An 18,832-nucleotide genomic window follows, 5' to 3' on the forward strand; every position below is an offset into this window, starting at 1 on the left:
GACCATCGCTACCCTGAGCGAATGTGCAGGGGAGCAAATGGGTCAAAATACCCCCCTCTGAGAGGAGACCGGCAAAACATGCACTGTGTGTTGTCCTGTGGACCGAGTTTGAGAACCTGTGCTTTAGACAGTCATGTATAGTGTCAACATGCAAAGAAATTTGACATGGAAAAGATCAACACAGGACAGGACAAGTTTCACATACGTTTTCAATGTGTGTTTGTTAGCAAATTGTAGGTTTTTCACTTGGACTCGAGTGTAGGTTTATTCGCTCGCCACGCCTTGTTTTAGCTGCGCTCGGCGCACTTTACCGTTCCCAGGGCCTAATTCAGCATCGGGTGTAATTACAACTGCCGGCACTATAACCATGCAAATGATAAAAGGGCATCTTTTTGGGTGGCAGCAGCTGCATGTAATGTCATGAAGCTGCCACAACCCAACACCCACCCCCCCCACCCCCCCCCCCCCCCCCCCCACGATGCGCAGATCTAGAATGGAGATGGAGATGGAGCTGGAGATGCCTTGTTGACCCAGGCACGAGGATTGGTGTGACTGCACCAAACCAAATCGCCAGGTTTTGGTTATAAGAAGGGTTAGACTGGGATCGTCCTGTTTTTAATGGGCAATCCAGGAATAGTGTTAAAGAAGCCTGGTTGGACCCAGCTTTGCGATGTGAAATCTGTATTATTGCCATGAAATGAATAAGACACCGGCCATACAGTAGATCATCTGTCCACCTATGATGGAAGTACAGATTTGCCATAAAGTGGCACGCTATCCCTGGTGTATATGGCGTGTATCTGCTCTTATGCTGCCTCTCCCCCCTCAATGTCTGGCTCGTGCTCTCTGCTGGATGCCGAGCTATCCGAGGCCATTGTTATTATTCCGGGCACGGGCTGCCTCTCTATATGTAGCAGCAGAGCGCCGTGTGTGAGAGGCATCAGTAATCACATTTTCTAGTCTCTCTTATCTGCTAACGGGGCTGCAGAGTTAAATTTAGCTCAGTGTTTGGGCCCGGAGAGTGGAGGGAAGTCACTCTGCCTTGCACGTCACACATTGAGCTGCAGCCAGTGACAGAAGGGGGATATGAAAGGAACGGCACAGGGGAGTAGCAGTCATTTCATATAAAATAAGCAGAACCCCATTAATTATTGAGCAGGCTATTTTTAGCTCCGCTGCCTTTGTGATGCGCGATGCTGGTCGTATGCAGAGCTCCCCTCCCCGCACATACGCACTCACCTTGGTGCATTGGAAATAGATACAGTCTGTTAGGTATTCAGCTAGCACATAGGCAAACGTGTGGCAGGGCTGGGGAGGGCTTGGCAAGGCTGCGAACCCCGGTGCCAGCTGAGGACATGGCCAAAGTATGTGTCCTTAATAGTCATGTATATAGTTCATCTTCTAACCTAATAAAAAATATATATATATATTTGTTGTGAGGTACAGAAGGCTGACATATATTCCTGTGGATAACACCCATTACATTAAACCTATGTATTGTCTGGCAGCTTTTAAAGATTATGTAGCGACCACTACGATGTGATGGTATCGCAACTGCCAAGGTGAATCGTGTCTTTCTGTTGCTACGCTGGTGGCATTTTTGTATGCTGAATTCTGGGAAAACGGTGACCTGTTGGGGGTAATGAGCCTTTAATCAGGGCAATCCTTATTGAACAAAGGGTTTCCGCCCTTGTATTTATGGTACTTGTTTCCTAGCACGGCCACACCGATTTCCATCGGGGTGGTCGTGTCGGAAAAATCGCGTCGGTCGCATCGATTTTTTTAAATTGAATCAAATGTGAATAGGGTCCCTGGGACCCGATTTTACATTGGATTCAATGTAAAATATTCCCTAGACCCCCAATTTTACACCCTGAACCCCACGCCACGATTGACGCCAACCCGAAGCGTGGCGGCGGTGCGCATCCTCCGACCTTTTTCATTCCCGTACTATCCACGTCGGCGTGGAGTTGAGAATATAAAGTGTGGCGAGCCACCGAGCCCGAAGCGTGGCGAGAGGACGCGTATAACTTTACAGGTATACGCGTCCCCTCGCGGGGCTCGCTGCGCTCGCCACGCTTCGGGCTCGGTGGCTCACTGCGCTCGCCACACTTTATATTCTTAACTCCACGCCAACGTGGATAGTAGGGGAATGAAAAGGTCGGAGGACGCGCACCGCCGCCCCTCGCGGCCTCGCAGCGCTCGCCACGCTTCGGGTTCGCGTCAATCGTGGGGTGACGACGGGGCCATATATAATGTGAAATGGGTCATATTGGCCCATTTCACATTGTTTCCTATGTGAGATGGACTTAATCAAGTCCATCTCATCTTGTGCCATTATAATGGCACAAGACCGACGCGATGCTCCCGATTTCAATGTTAAAAATTATTTTATTATAAGCCTATGGAAAAATCACGGGCATCGCGTCGGGGGCAATGTAATGGTCGCGACCGACGCGATGCCCGCGATTTCGCTTTTGCCGGCAAAATGGACCTGATTTCAAAGGAAATCTGGTCCATCGCGGGCATCGTGTACCTTAACTTTATACTTTGTAGGCTAATTGGCCCCCATAAAAATTAACCCTAGAATGCCTGTGTGTACGTGTACATGTGGTAGGGAATATAGATTAGAAGCTCCCCTGGGGCAGGGACTGATGTTCAAATATTCTCTGTAAAGCGCTGCGGAATATGTGTGCGCTATATAAGAAACTTACCAAATGAAATTAATAAATAAATAAATTAGCGGGTGCAACGATATGTAAGAATGTTTAAAATTTTGCCTTCTCCAATCAGCGTGTTCTATGTCTTCCCAGGAATCTCAGGCCCGTATTCAGTTGGCGCCACATTGCGGTAGTTACGTGAGGCTGCTAATTCCAGTAACCCAATATTGCACACCTCTATGGACCTTTTATTCTGTGTAATGCGACAATGTCATATCTGCAGGGTGATTGAGTGAGAGACGTCATTATGTCATCTAACTCTATGGTGCCTTTAAAAATTAAAACTCACTGATGTCAACTAACAGGCTAATTTTAGCTATAAAGGCAAGAGTAGAATGGCGCGTCATTGCCCTCATGAATTATACAATCTGCTTCCTTACGTGATGCTGGTTATTTCAAATAAGTGTAAAACAGATTGTCGTTAATAGGGGAATGAAGTCTTCGCTGTGCTGAGCTAGTGTGTAAGTGACGATTCTCAGAATCCGCATAGTTTGTTTAATGGCATTAGATCAAAAGGCCCTTTTAATTCACTATTTATTATTCAGTTCATCCGAGACTCTGCGAGAACGATCCCAGACCCCGATCAGCTGTGAAGTTGATGTGATTGACAAATACGCACGTTTTCTATAGTCCTTTCTGTAGATGCTATGGGGTGACTGATGTACAAATAAAAAAACTATTTTCTTTCAACAAAACAGCCAAAGTAATAATAATAGTCCGGCCTCTGAAATATTTTCTAATTAATGGTATAAAACATTCAGCGTTAAAACAAGACCCCATTCATTCAGAAATACAATAAATTGTGTTGCTGTGGATAAAGCGACCTGTTTGTGTTTGCTTACACGCTAGAGGTCACGTAAACGATGCAAGGTTAATGATTTCCATTGAATTCCTGGACAAATGATACGGCATGATTCAGATGCCGTTGCTGATCTCCGAAAATCGCTCCTGAGATTTGCGCATGTGGTTTAAGTAGCGACGGGGGGTCAGCAGCGTGGAGTTTTAAAGGAGGGGTCTGGACAATGTAGGCGTGTCTGGACCGCTTGTTTGTAGGCCTGCGTGACATCAAATGCAGTCGCTGCGGATCCACCCGTCCTACGCCTGGCTGCACAGCCAGGGGGCAGTCGGTGATATGTGAGCACTTTATTTAGCAATGTGTCCACAAAATTTTGTTGGGTGCATCGTGGGTTGGGACCCGGCATGCCGGGCGGTCTCTTCCTGAGCTGTGCGGCCCCCACGCAGCCTAGCACAGTCAGTTTTAGTTTAGTGAATCTGTGGTAAACTAATACTGGGTCTGAACAGTGCGTACACACTGAGCAATTTTGTAAAATATATTGTCAGTGGCTACATCCACGAGTATGATTTATTTATTAACCGTTTTTTATATAGCGCGCACAGATTCCGCAGCGCTTTACAGAGAATATCAGTCCCTGCCCCAGTGGAGCTTACAATCTATATTCCCTACCACATGTACACGCACACACAGATATTCTAGGGTTCATTTTGTTGGGAGCCAATTAGCCTACCAGTATAATTTTGGATTGTGGGAGGAAACCAGAGTACCCGGAGGAAACCCGCGCAAGTACGGGGAGAATATACGAACTCCGCACAGTTAGGCCCATGGTGGGAATGGAACCCATGACCTCAGTGCTGTGAGGCAGTAATGCTAACCATTACACCATCCGTACTGCCCCGTATATATAACACATGGTGGGAATGGAACCCATGACCTCAGTGCTGTGAGGCAGTAATGCTATCCATTACACCATCCGTACTGTAACAATATATACAGCTCTTCCTGCATGTTCCAAAGATCAGTAGAAGCGACCGACGACCCGTGGGTGCGCGCATCAGCATTGTGATAAAGCGTACACACTGGGCGATGTAAACAATCTGTCGTTTGAAACCCACCGTTATCGTCCACATCGTTACCAATGCTGTCGGAAGTGCATGCAACTTCTGGCCTGTTAAAGGACTATCCTTTTAAAATTGTAACTTTTTAGATAATGGACCATTGTGGTAAAGGTCTGTTCATGGTTAATCTGACTGCAGAATGCTGTTGTAAATTGTTGTATATCCACTCCTATACAGACCACTGCAACTCATCCCATTCAGTTAAGCTGCTGTGACGTCACCAGCCCCAGTACCTGTATATGTATAATCCAAGGCACAACATTTTTAGTACACTCGTCATATGTCAACCTGCTGATACATTTATATTTTTTAGCTTATTATGTTCCCCTTTAATATATCTTCTATGTTGCCTTACTTGCTATTTAAAGGTTATTTTTAAAGTGGCGTCCCTATACTACTGGTCTCCTGTCCTGGAGGATTCCCCCATGTTGGGTCTGGAATGCATCCCACTAAGATTTAAATTCCATACTTATTGCAGGTTACCTGTGTCTGATTGTCAGTGCAAAGGCTCGGTGCCGTCAACATTATATGTCAGCAGCTGTCCTCAATAGTCTTGCTCTGCGTTATCACTCCAAGGCCAAAGCCGTCCCATGCTTGTGGCAGGGGGGATGCAATAGGGAGCAATACTGTGGCTACAGTCTAAATGATAGACAGCAGTATCTAGGTAGTCAGACAATAGATCGACACTGAGTTTTTCATGTTTTTTTAAAAAAAAAATTATAATGAAAAACACGTCAACCTTTTTTATGTCGACCCTTTTCACCATGTAGACCAATACATGATGTTTAATATTGCTCAGACGAGGAGGAGGAAACGCTGGGATCATTGAGTAGAGGGTGGTCATCGGTGTGGTCATCGATTTTTGCTATATCGTGCAACCTACCATTGATGGTATAATACTATGTGTCGGTTGACCACCCATGACTTTGCTTATCTATCATTCATATCCATATTCATTCATTTTCTTTGATTGACTGGTCTGTGGGACAATCAAAACATGGGGGCAGGGCTTAGTTGGTGTCTGAGGCAGAGGTATACTTTGTGTAACGGTACCATGGGGAAAATAAAATTAAAAAAAGTATTCGGTTATGCTGTGCCATCGATAGAGGGAAACTATTCTACATCGACCATAAACCATCGATGATTACAAATAGTCGATGGCCATCCCTATCCCTGGGTTACTTACAGCTCTCTCCATGCTCTTCCCTGCGTCTTTTGCCTGTGCTGCATTCTGTCCTTTTTGCATTGTGACTGTTTCTGCTGCTGCACAAGAGGGACAGCTAGTGATGTCGCACTCTCCGGTCAAGGGGGGCGCTGACAAAGTATGCCATTCACCCTCCCTCCTCAATCTGGCTATGGGGATGTGTATAAAGAGGTGTAATGGCATATCTTGTGGTGCTATTCCTGCGGTATTTTAGGTCTGGTAATCTCTGCATAGTCCGGTATCACATACAGTACTTGTTATGCTGCTGTGGTAGTTCTAGGTCTGTAGCATATGGCTTGTTCAATGTGTAGCTGCAATTTGGCACCAGTCTAGAAGTGATTGCCAGATCTATAGAGTGAGGTAATTTGCCCATTCAGAATCGGGGAGAATTGCTGGTGTAATTGCTCCGTATTTCTCTTTGCGTCTTGAAAGAATCCTCTCAGGTTCCCATAGCCGACGTTGGTCATTCTTTGCGCAGCCCAGAAATAAGAGGCCTGCTATGTTTCGTATGTAGCATCAGTGATGATTGTGTTTGGGATAATGCCGGTCACATGCGTGGTAGTATACGGCTGTAATAGCACTGAGTCATTTGAGGACACATAATTGGCTCTTGGCTTTCTGCTGCTTGTCAGCGTTTGAGTCATCGGAGTGACTGGTGCCGCGCGTAACGTGGAACGTCACAATAAGACCGTCTCTCCACTGACGAACTTTCAGCTTCCTTTCATTGCCTGTTACTAAACAAGCTGGCGCCTCTCCTGACTCAGGCGCTCGACCTGTACGCTACTCTTAAAAAAACTTTTGTCAACTTACTTAGCAGTTCTTTATAAAGGGAGAAATGATGGAACCCAGAAATCGGCTTCAAGGGCCACACTACAACTAAAACGCATAATGCCCTATAGCCGTTACCTGCAGATTGCATAAAGGGAATCAGAGGTTTTCTCTGCTTTTACATATTGTTGATCACTTGTTACTTTACTGTCCGCTGAGCTGTTTTGTTGCTTAGTTTATAAGTTTTTTTAAAAGAAACCTCAATGTTTCTCTACATTAAAGTACATATAGCTTGTCATTAGTAGGTTTTGAATTAGAGTTTTCAATCCCGGGATTGGAGATTTCAATCCCGGGATTAAAAAAAAAATGCCCCGGGATTGGCAACCCTAGTCACTAGTATTGGCTAGTGCTGCAACAATTTGGGAGGTGTTCGTTCACAGGGTTCCGTCTTAAAGGGGCACAAAAATGATGGACATGGTCTTGTTACAAATGTGTCCACATGCATGTTAAACCGTCCTTCTAGTCATGCTATATATCACGGCATGACTCTGTAGTGCCAGGCGTGTTTTCAGGCAGCTTTTACAGTTACCGCGCTTCTTATATACAAAGATGACGCTCAAGCAGCTTCTGCTGAATTAAAATGCTATGCGGCATGCCTGTATTCTGCCTGCGACCACAGCTATATCTGTGTATAAAATGCTATGCGGCATGCCTGTATTCTGCCTGCGACCACAGCTATATCTGTGTATAAAATGCTATGCGGCATGCCTGTATTCTGCCTGCGACCACAGCTATATCTGTGTATAAAATGCTATGCGGCATGCCTGTATTCTGCCTGCGACCACAGCTGTATCTGTGTATACAATGCTATGCGGCATGCCTGTATTCTGCCTGCGACCACAGCTATATCTGTGTATAAAATGCTATGGAGCATGCCTATCTTCTGCCTGCGACCACGGCTGTATCTGTGTATAAAATGCTATGCGGCATGCCTGTATTCTGCCTGCGACCACAGCTATATCTGTGTATAAAATGCTATGCGGCATGCCTGTATTCTGCCTGCGACCACAGCTATATCTGTGTATAAAATGCTATGCGACATGTCTGTATTCTGCCTGCGACCACAGCTATATCTGTGTAGAAAATGCTATGCGGCATGCCTGTATTCTGCCTGCGACCACGGCTATATCTGTGTAGAAAATGCTATGCGGCATGCCTGTATTCTGCCTGCGACTACTGCTGTATCTCTGTATAAAAGGCTATGTTAGTGTTTTCCACGGTTTCCATGTACCATTACGTATGCAGATACAGCGGCAGTCGCTCACAGGCGTTTTAATCAGCAGATGATGCTTGTGCATCATATCCGCCCTGCTTTGTGAATAAGATGCACTGTAATGGTGCTGAGCAACCATCCTTTATAATAGATCAGGTCTCCCTTGGCACGGAGAGAACTTTTCTCTTTATTTCAGCAACATACATCCCATCTGGATTGATCAGGGCTTCTGTGTACACTTAGACACCAAGGCCTTAAGTGAAGGAGAACAGTGGGCGTTAGGTGACAGTGGGCAGGGCATGCTCAGTTGTGTAGTTCTGCAGCAGCTAGAGGACTTGTTGCATTCCCCTGCTCTGGGCAGCACATGGATGACGGTAGGTGCTGCGTGTTGTAGGTGGGTTAGTATGTGGTAGAGAATTAGTAATGGCACCTCTCATATTTTACTTTGGTGATGTATAACTCCTCTCTCCTGAGCTGTTGGTGGCCTGCAGGCTGTGCACTGTGTGATTATAAGGCAGTTCTTTCCTTGGCGTATTGGGCAGGTACTAAATGAACGACCTCTCGCTTTGTGGTTTCAGGGCATTGCCAGACTGGAATCAGGGAAGGAAGCCACGGCTCACAGAAATACTTCCACAGCTACTCTGATGCCGAGGAGGGGAGTGAGTCTAGAACGGGTTCCTCACTGCACCTCGACAGTAAGTATCCCTGGGGCCGCTGACTGCGTCCAGATACCTTCTTGTATAGACCGATGAGGCAGCTATCTGGTTAGTGTTCTCTTCTTTCCTTCCTCATCGGCTGCGCTGAGTGTGATCAGGTTTATGTAGAATGTAATTGTGATCTTAGACAATGCATGTGCGTGTTCCATAGGATGGGAGGGTCCATTGGGAACCCCCCCAAACAGTCACGCCACACCTTTTCCTGCGCCGGCAAGCCTAAGCACTACTGATCCGTCGGTGCAATGTGCTGGGACCTGTAGTACTATTCCGAGGCTTGCATGGCGGAGCCCTGTCGCTGGGAGCAGGGGAAGCGTCGCGGCTGGGGCCAGGTACAGGCTGACTCTGTGGATTCCACTCTGCTCACGAGATCACTTTATTTTTACCCTTTTCTGCTCTTAAAATAAAGAGTAAACTCTGCTCACAGACGGCCTCAGGCATCGCGTTCCTCGGGAGAGTGTAAAAATATCCGGAGTAACATTCAGAGTATTCCTTCCCACTACCATCCGACGTGCCGGGATAGGTGACCTAATTGCAGGCATCCATATCCGTGTCGCGGCAAGCAATCTCCTCTTCTGTTTATACTCACATGTACGGATTCCATCCTCATCGATGTGGGCTCACGTTATTGCACATCACGGTAGAATACAGTAACAGCTTCACTTCCCTGCCTGGGGTGTCACTCTCTGCTTTTATGATTCTGGCACAGTGTGGTCTGTATTTCAGCACCAGATTTGTGCTAGAAGCACCACAACAGAGTGCGGCACCCCAAGCAGGTAGGAGAAACTGCATGCGTTTTGAAAGATGCAGGGTGGTAGAATGAACACACGGTACAGTCAAGTTGGGGGTCCCAAAAGTGCCGCCATTTGTGTGTTGCCATATCTCAGAACCTTACATTTCAGGTTTCCTTAAAAGTTAGTTTATTTTACCACCAGCTCCAGTCATCCTTTGGGTTCATTAAGATACTGGCATTGTTTGCTACCTTGTGGCCACCCATTGTGTTTGTACCCCTTGCACAGATGTGGTCTTGGCTGAAACAAATAGCTCAGAGGATTCCGCCACAGAGTCCCCGATATCGGAGGAAATGCTGGCCTTGGTGGACGAGTTTGAGAACTCGTGGCCTCTCGAAGCCTTTGAGGGAGCGCTGGAGCTGAAAGGCCGACGTATGGACCTCCAGGGGATCCGGGTACTAAAGAAGGGGGCCCAGGACGGCCAGTCTGGCTCCTGCTTTGGGGATTGCGATGACGATGATGATGAGGCTGAATGGGTAAGACTTAGTCTTTTTCCAAAGTATCCAATATTATTGATATTAAAATGATTGTGTTTGTCTCATAAAATGTAGAGTATTTTGTTATTGCCCAGACCTATAGTACTGGTAATGTTAAGGCTTGCTGTGACCTGAGCCAGGGAGAGATCCCCAACTTCCGATTCCAGAGGCGGTTCTTGAACCATCCCCTCTTGTGAAGACTTCGGCCTCTGGTTCTGCCCTCACCAATTGCGCTTATTCCCTCCCCTTTGTGTAAACACCTTCTCCTGAGCCGGGGAGAGCAATAGACACCTTTTCTTAATTCTAACTCGATATCATTCACCCTCTTCCAGAACCAAGGTCCAGTCCTAAAGCACCTGATTAAAATAATAATCCTTCCAGAGATGCTCTGCTCTGCAGACTCTCTCATCTGGTGCTGCAATCCGTGATGTGACAAGTAAGTCAGAGCTCTCCCATCACCAGGACGCAGGACATTGTGCCTGAGCCGGTTATGGTATAAAAGGCCGACATTATCGATCAGTGTGTCGACATCAAGAGGTGTCCAAAAAACTCATATTGACTTTTCCTTGTATTGACGTTGTGTATGTTGACTGGATCCTTCCACCTTGTGACTTCTACCTAATATATGACCTTAATTGGGGCAATGAAAGCAAAGCTAATGTGACGTCGTCCCTTCCCCCGTCCTTCTATTGCAGATTACTTTTCAGGTAAAACGGCTGAAGAAACCAAAAGTAGATGCAGACGGTCCGAACGTAGCCGACCTGTCGGAGGCGATGGGAGAAGACGTCATTGATGGGGATATTGATGACTATGAAGCTGCACTTGCAATTAGCGGGCCAAAAATTCCTGCTCCCGGTCCCCCAGGTACATGGCATCCCCTGGTCACTGCGTAACGGCACCACGTCTGAGGATTTATGGCATATTAAGAAAGCCTTGGTTCCTTTTGATAAAGTACCAGACAATCAACTCCTACCTGCCATGTTACACTCTGTGCTTGAGTAATGACAGTTAGGAGCTGGTTGGCTGCTGGTACTTTATCTCTCTTTGGGCCAGATGTATCAAGCATGAAAGTGGCTGGTTTGTTTATCACTCTCCATTTTATCAATCAGCTCCTAACTGTCATTTTACAGGCTGGGTGTGAAAAATCATTATTAGGAGCTAAGATCTAACAATCTGCTGAGCCATAGATCTACTTAAAACCTGGACTGCTTGGAGCCTTGAGGAGCACGTCTGGCTATAGTATCCTTATTGTAGCCCGGTGTGTGTTACTGGACATGTATACCGTGTGCTATTGTGTCTTCCATTCTACATAACTGCCACTTCCTCTGTGCAGGGAGACGGCCGGATTACCGCAGCCTGGGGTGGCCTAGTCCTGACGAGTGTCTGAAATTACGCCGCGTTGAGCTGTCTACGGTGGCGAGTACTTGGCTGGCAGTGTCTGCTAAGAATATAGAGTAAGTATAGTCTGTCTCATGCCTGGCTGGTGTCTCATGCCTGGCTGGTGTCTCATGCCTGGCTGGTGTCTCATGCCTGGCTGGTGTCTCATGCCTGGCTGGTGTCTCATGCCTGGCTGGTGTCTCATGCCTGGCTGGTGTCTCATGCCTGGCTGGTGTCTCATGCCTGGCTGGTGTCTCATGTCTGACGATTGGAGGTACCATGTGACTGTTGTCTCTGGGATGGTGGGAGAGTAGAGCAGCTTCTGGGACACTGCTCCGCTCCCTGACGCCACTGATCTGGGACATCCCCATTGGCTAAGAAAAAAGACAGAGTGGTACAGCGCTGTGCTTAATATATTGTAAATTTATTAAAATAATTTCATAACAATAATATTAAAAAATATATATATTCAATGTGGCCAACATTGGGACAAACAAGACTCACAAACATATAATTGAAAGCAAGCTTCCCTCAGATGGACCCCTTAAGGTGTTAATGGGGGCTTATTAATAGCAGCATGCGATTAGTTGCAGTTTCTAGAGGGTTAGTATTTGCATAAAAGTTATTGGAATTTTCCCTCTGTTAGTACCGGTAACTTTTGCAAGATAATCCTTAGAACAGTTCATGTAAGTGCACTTTCAATAGGATATACTTAAGTGAGCATCCGGATGAACAGCAGGGGATTTGTTTGTGGTCTCCTGATCGGACCTCTCCGACCACCGATTGTTGATTGATGGTGGTCCTATCTGAGACTGGTCCGGTAATAGTGTCAGGTAACAGCTTCAATCCCAAACCTCTACGCGTTTCTCCGCCTTTAGCTCCGTCAGCGGCTTCCTCAGGAGGTGAATAATAGGTAGCTCCGTTCACGCCGTTTTATAGCGATTACTTCCGCTATCTGATTGACGCGCATGCGCCCATCATTGCGGGTCGTGCCTCGTTTTCGAGTGCGTCTCTCATTGATGTTCAGTCCATTGCGTGTCAGACCTCGCTGTCATAGCGAGTCTGGCCCTGCTGTTTTTAGTGACTATACGTCTCTGCGTGTCAAGCCTCACTTTGGGGTTGATCTCCATATATTTTGTTTACACGCAGCCATAGTAACTCGGGTCGGAATAAAACAATGGTTTCTGTTTATTTACATTTTTCATTTAGATTATAAGAGTCCAGTTTCTGGTATCCTGATATCTTATTATCAGGTATGTCTTTTTTTGGGCGTTGATGTCTATTATAACGGCTACTACATAAAATATTATGCTTCCAGGGATATTCTTTAAAGGGACAGACAACATTTCACATATATATATATATATATATATATATATATATATATATATATATATATATATATATATATATATATATATATATATTTTACCAAAATTTTGGTAAATTATGTATATATATATATATATATATGTTAAATGTTGTCTGTCCCTTTAAAGAATATCCCTGGAAGCATAATATTTTATGTAGTAGCCGTTATAATAGACATCAATGCCCAAAAAAAGACATACCTGATAATAAGATATCAGGATACCAGAAACTGGACTCTTATAATCTAAATGAAAAATGTAAATAAACAGAAACCATTGTTTTATTCCGACCCGAGTTACTATGGCTGCGTGTAAACAAAATATATGGAGATCAACCCCAAAGTGAGGCTTGACACGCAGAGACGTATAGTCACTAAAAACAGCAGGGCCAGACTCGCTATGACAGCGAGGTCTGACACGCAATGGACTGAACATCAATGAGAGACGCACTCGAAAACGAGGCACGACCCGCAATGATGGGCGCATGCGCGTCAATCAGATAGCGGAAGTAATCGCTATAAAACGGCGTGAACGGAGCTACCTATTATTCACCTCCTGAGGAAGCCGCTGACGGAGCTAAAGGCGGAGAAACGCGTAGAGGTTTGGGATTGAAGCTGTTACCTGACACTATTACCGGACCAGTCTCAGATAGGACCACCATCAATCAACAATCGGTGGTCGGAGAGGTCCGATCAGGAGACCACAAACAAATCCCCTGCTGTTCATCCGGATGCTCACTTAAGTATATCCTATTGAAAGTGCACTTACATGAACTGTTCTAAGGATTATCTTGCAAAAGTTACCGGTACTAACAGAGGGAAAATTCCAATAACTTTTATGCAAATACTAACCCTCTAGAAACTGCAACTAATCGCATGCTGCTATTAATTACCCCCATTAACACCTTAAGGGGTCCATCTGAGGGAAGCTTGCTTTCAATTATATGTTTGTGAGTCTTGTTTGTCCCAATGTTGGCCACATTGATTATATATATTTTTTAATATTATTGTTATGAAATTATTTTAATAAATTTACAATATATTAAGCACAGCGCTGTACCACTCTGTCTTTTTTCTTGTCCACATACTATTAGGGGTTTGGTAAATCCCCCTAGGTATTAGCTGCAGTGCTTAATATCAATCAGCGCTAAGTATCAAACTTTGTTTTTGCCTCCCCATTGGCTAGTCTGTGTCAGATGGAGTTTCCTGAAGGCTTTGTTCTTGGGCAGTGTGTTCTTCCTCCTCTGTGGTGGATCCGTTACTGCTCTTTGCAATATGGAGGTTTCCTGCAGGAACAGGGTCATCTAGGCAGAGGGAAGTCATGCAGATTATGAGTGCACATTCTAGCACCCTACACATGTCAAATCATATGCAGTTGCTCTCTCCTGCATGGGGTGGCACTGTCTGCTTTGTTGCTTCTTGCACAGCCTGGTCTGTATTGAGATAAAGGCCACAATGTGATAGACACCTCAGCAGACAGCGACACCCCAGGCAGGAAGAGGAACAGCATGTGTATTGAAAGGTGCAAAGTGATAGAATGAACGCTAGATTATTTTGGTTGAAGTTCTCTGCCTCCGTGGGTGGGTTGTACCACAACACCATGTTCTGGTTGGCTCGGGAGAACCGTACTGATCAGTATGGAAATATCCCAACTCTCTTCTAGCATGGACCTCATTTCCTCTTGTCACAGTATGTTCCTGTTAGTGGGATTCTGAGGAACATTTCCTCCAGAGGGCCCAACTCCAGCCCTCGCTGACTCTCCCCAGGACTCATCAACTCTCTCCCCTGGCCTCACTGACTGACTCTTGCCCACCGCCACTACGACCACCCAAGATGGCCAGTTGAGCCCTCCTGCTGCTGTGAGCAGCAGTATCAAGATGGCGCTGCCTAGGAGCTGTGCACTCAGCCATATGTAAACCCTGTGTCTCCCCTGTCTAGTACATTGCACAGCAATCTGTACTGTCTCTGCATATCTGTTACCTACCGGGCTGTTGCGGCGACCAGTGGCGCCGCTGATGGCTGCCTAGGCGCTGTGCAGCTCAGCGGGTATGTGTTCCCTGCGTCTATAATCTCCAGGGTACATCTAGCGTATACCTGTATGTGTTTCTGTTTAGTGGGAGTCTGAGGAACATTTCCTCCTGGCATAGTCTGTTCCTGTTTAGTGGGATTCTCTAAAACATTTCCTCCTGTCATAGTCTGTTCCTGTTTAGTGGGATTCTGTAAAACATTTCCTCCTGTCATAGTCTGTTCCTGATAGTGGGATTCTGTAAAACATTTCCTCCTGTCATAGTCTGTTACTGTTAGTATTACAGAACACGTCGACTTTGCCACTCAGCTGCAGGAACCTGGGGTAGAACCACTTTGCAATGCCAACCTTCCTGCCAGCATGCACACACTGGATCACCTCTACGGCATAGCCAACAGAGCTGCTATACACTACACTGGGGAGAGCCAGCTAAAGGAGGTAAGTGCCGCACGGTCACATACCTGCTGGGGTTCCATCAGGGAGACCTGTGTAACACAGTTGCTTTTCCTCAGGTGTTACAGAACCTCGGCAAGGACAAGTATCCACCGCAGTCCCTCGAGCAAGTAGGCACGAGGATAATGAAGGTGCTGGAGAAGGTGAGGAAGCCGAACACATAGCCTGGTTTTCCACATTCTATTGTTCTTCTGCTATACTTGCCATGTCACTGGATTTGTATCGTATAGGGTGGCTAAGCTTCCCATGCGAGGTTACAGAGTAATGAGATATACATATAGGGTAGTCTTTGGACTGAAACTACTGTCAAATCGTATCGCGTGTATCCACCTTAAGGCTGCATATAGCCGGACCTGCTGCGGGCAATGCGATAGACTGATATAATCCCATAGGTGTAATATTTGTATTGCTCCATTCTTTAAAAAAAAAAAAGGGTACTTGTGTATTAAAACACGGCCCCTCGCGGGGCTCACTGCGCTCGCCACACTTCGGGCTCGGTGGCTCGCCACACTATATAAAATCGACTCCGCGCCGACATGGATGGTGTTGGTATGAAAAGGTCGGAGGACGCGTACCGCCCGCCCCTCGCTGGCTCGCTGCGCTCGCCATGCTTCGGGTTGGCGTTGATAGTGGGGGTGGCGTGGGGGTGCATTTAACATTGAAAGCACCCATTAGTGTGCTTATACAATTTAAAATCTTATCTCATCTCATTGTATGCCATTTTATGACATATACAATGGTATACAATTTTAAATTGTATAAGATGCCATAAGATGGAAATCGTGGGCGCCGTGCTAATACACAAGTACCAAAAAATATTTAAATGATTAATACTGACATCCTATGAGCTCTGATTGGACTAGGGGTATAGAGGAGGTGTGGAGATACACTACCAAAGCGTTCTACTCCTGAAACAGCCCCATCTAGTGTATACTTCTGCAACTGCGCCCTCTACATCCTAAGATCAGCAGTGTCCCACAAATTGGATTCAGAGGAACAGATTTAACCCGTATACACAGATAAAACGCTCTTCCATCTCCGAAGACCTGAAGATACTGTCCTATGCATCCTGGACTTCTAAATGACCTTTCTTGTAGCCAGCAGATGGAACATTGTAAGATTTAAATATTTAAAATGTAGATTTTTTTTAATTTTTTTATAATTGTGATAGAAATGTTCTTTATTTGTTCTCCTCTAGAATCAAACATCGTGGGTCTTATCAAGCATGGCGGCATTATATTGGAGAGTAAAAGGCCAAGGGAAGAAAGCCATAGACTGCCTACGCCAGGCTCTGCACTACGCACCGCACCACATGAAGGTCACTGTCTGCGCCCATTTGTTATATCCCTCTTCGTGTTTCCATGAATAATCCCTTTGGCTAGTGTCAGGGCTGAAGAGCGTGTGGGGTTTGTGGGAAGATTTGGCATCGCGTGTGCTGGAACAAGCTCCAGTGTTACTGATAGTGGCAGCTGTGGCCAGATTGCTGGGACAAGTGTGAACGTGTGCTCGGGATCAGGCGGTGAAACGGCTTTGGGGTTTTATGTCCATTTGAAAGGTCTTCAACCATCTTGTCAGTGCACTATTGTAGGTTTACCTGCAGGATCACCTAATCTCTCAGCCATAAGTATAGCTGCTCATAGGAGGATCATCCAGGAGGTGTCAGGTTTCTGATCCCAGCCCTTACCTCTGGTGCGGCAGGTGTCTGATCCCAGCCCTTACCTCTGGTGCGGCAGGTGTCTGATCCCAGCCCTTACCTCTGGTGCGGCAGGTGTCTGATCCCAGCCCTTACCTCTGGTGCGGGAGGTGTCAGGTGTCTTACCCCAGCACTTACCTCTGGTCCAGGAGGTGTCGGTTGCCTGATCCCATCCCTTACCTCTGGTGCGGGAGGTGTCAGGTGCCTGATCCCAGCCCTTACCTCTGGTGCGGGAGGTGTCAGGTGCCTGATCCCAGCCCTTACCTCTGGTGCGGGAGGTGTCAGGTGCCTGATCCCAGCCCTTACCTCTTGTGCGGGAGGTGTCAGGTGCCTGATCCCAGCCCTTACCTCTGGTCCGGGAGGTATCTGGTGTCTTACCCCAGCCCTTACCTCTGGTCTGGGAGGTGTCAGGTGCCTGATCCCAGCCCTTACCTCTGGTCTGGGAGGTGTCAGGTGCCTGATCCCAGCCCTTACCTCTGGTGCGGGAGGTGTCAGGTGCCTGATCCCAGCCCTTACCTCTGGTGCGGGAGGTGTCAGGTGCCTGATCCCAGCCCTCACCTCTGGTGCGGGAGGTGTCGGGTGCCTGATCCCAGCCCTTACCTCTGGTGCGGGAGGTGTCGGGTGCCTGATCCCAGCCCTTACCTCTGGTGCGGGAGGTGTCGGGTGCCTGATCCCAGCCCTTACCTCTGGTCTGGGAGGTGTCGGGTGCCTGATCCCAGCCCTTAGGCCGGTTTCACACACTCCGGCTCCTGCCGGACGGTGAAATCCCGCACGGCCAGGGAGCCGTGCCGCACACACTAGTTTATCATGGAGGGGATGGCCACAGCCCGGCAGCCGTCCCTTCCAGTGGCGGGATCCGGCTGCAACCGTGCGGCCGGGCCGTGGCCGTCCCGTGTGAATAGACACAATAGTGTCCATTCACAACTAATGTGTGCGGCACGGCTCCCTGGCCGTGCGGGATTTCACCGTCCGGCAAGAGCCGGAGTGTGTGTGAAACTAGCCTTTCCCTTTGGTTCGGGAGGTGTCTGATGCCTGATCCCAGCCCTTATCTTTGGTCCGGGAGGTTCCAGGTGCCTGATCCCAGCCCTTACCTTTGGTCCGGGAGATGTCGGGTGCCTGATCCCAGCCCTTATCTTTGGTCCGGGAGGTTCCAGGTGCCTGATCCCAGCCCTTACCTTTGGTCAGGGAGGTGTCGCGTGCCTGATCCCAGCCCTTACCTCTGGTGTGGGAGGTGTCAGGTGCCTGATCCCAGCCCTTGCCTCTGGTGCGGGAGGTGTCGGTTGCCTTATCCCAGCCCTTACCTTTGGTCCGGGAGGTGTCTGGTGCCTGATCCCAGCCCTTACCTCTGGTGCGGGAGGTGTCGGGTGCCTAATTCCAGCACTTACCTCTGGTCTGGGAGGTGTCAGGTGCCTGATCCCATCCCTTACCTTTTGGTCCGGGAGGTGTCTGGTGCCTGATCCCAGCCCTTATCTTTGGTACGGGAGGTTCCAGGTGCCTGATCCCAGCCCTTACCTTTTGGTCCGGAAGGTGTCGGGTGCCTGATCCCAGCCCTTACCTTTGGTCCGGGAGGTGTTGGGTGCCTGATCCCAGCCCTTATCTTTGGTCCGGGAGGTTCCAGGTGCCTGATCCCAGCCCTTACTTCTAGTCTGGGAGTTGTAGGGTGCCTGATACCAGCCCTTACCTCTGGTGCGGGAGGTGTCTGATCCACAGCCCTTACCTTTAGTCTGTGAGGTGTCTGGTGCCTCATCCCAGCCCTTACCTCTGCAACTTCTAGTTCTGTATATAAAATATGGAAAGCCTACTTTGGGCCCAGAGAGCACAGGTGTTATCTAATTCGTCTTCTTTCCTCTTTCCAGGATGTGCCCCTCATCAGTTTAGCAAATATCTTCCACAATGCCAGGCTATGGAACGATGCCATTATTGTCGCCACAATGGCTGTAGAAATCGCTCCCCGCTTTGTAGTGAATCATTTCACACTGGCCAATGTGTACGTAGCAATGGTGAGTGATCATTTATTTATTGCATTCATAGCGTAACAGATTATCTTTGCTTACA

The 18,832-nt window shown here is 47.4% G+C and overlaps 1 protein-coding gene across 1 annotated transcript in view; it reads left to right on the forward strand.

Moving 5' to 3' along the window:
• The window catches only part of TTC17 (tetratricopeptide repeat domain 17), a 96,805-nt gene that overhangs the window by 74,423 nt on the left and 3,550 nt on the right, over positions 1-18,832 (forward strand). Inside the window, exons 17-24 of the mRNA XM_083163897.1 lie at positions 8,458-8,574; positions 9,612-9,859; positions 10,555-10,723; positions 11,193-11,313; positions 14,910-15,069; positions 15,144-15,227; positions 16,283-16,402; positions 18,634-18,777. Of these exons, the coding sequence (XP_083020023.1) occupies positions 8,458-8,574; positions 9,612-9,859; positions 10,555-10,723; positions 11,193-11,313; positions 14,910-15,069; positions 15,144-15,227; positions 16,283-16,402; positions 18,634-18,777 (1,163 nt within the window). The remainder of the gene's footprint in view (positions 1-8,457; positions 8,575-9,611; positions 9,860-10,554; positions 10,724-11,192; positions 11,314-14,909; positions 15,070-15,143; positions 15,228-16,282; positions 16,403-18,633; positions 18,778-18,832) is intronic.

This window comes from Crinia signifera, chromosome 11 (genome assembly GCF_055691185.1).
Source record: "Crinia signifera chromosome 11, ASM5569118v1, whole genome shotgun sequence".
Classification (NCBI taxonomy): Eukaryota; Metazoa; Chordata; class Amphibia; order Anura; family Myobatrachidae; genus Crinia; species Crinia signifera.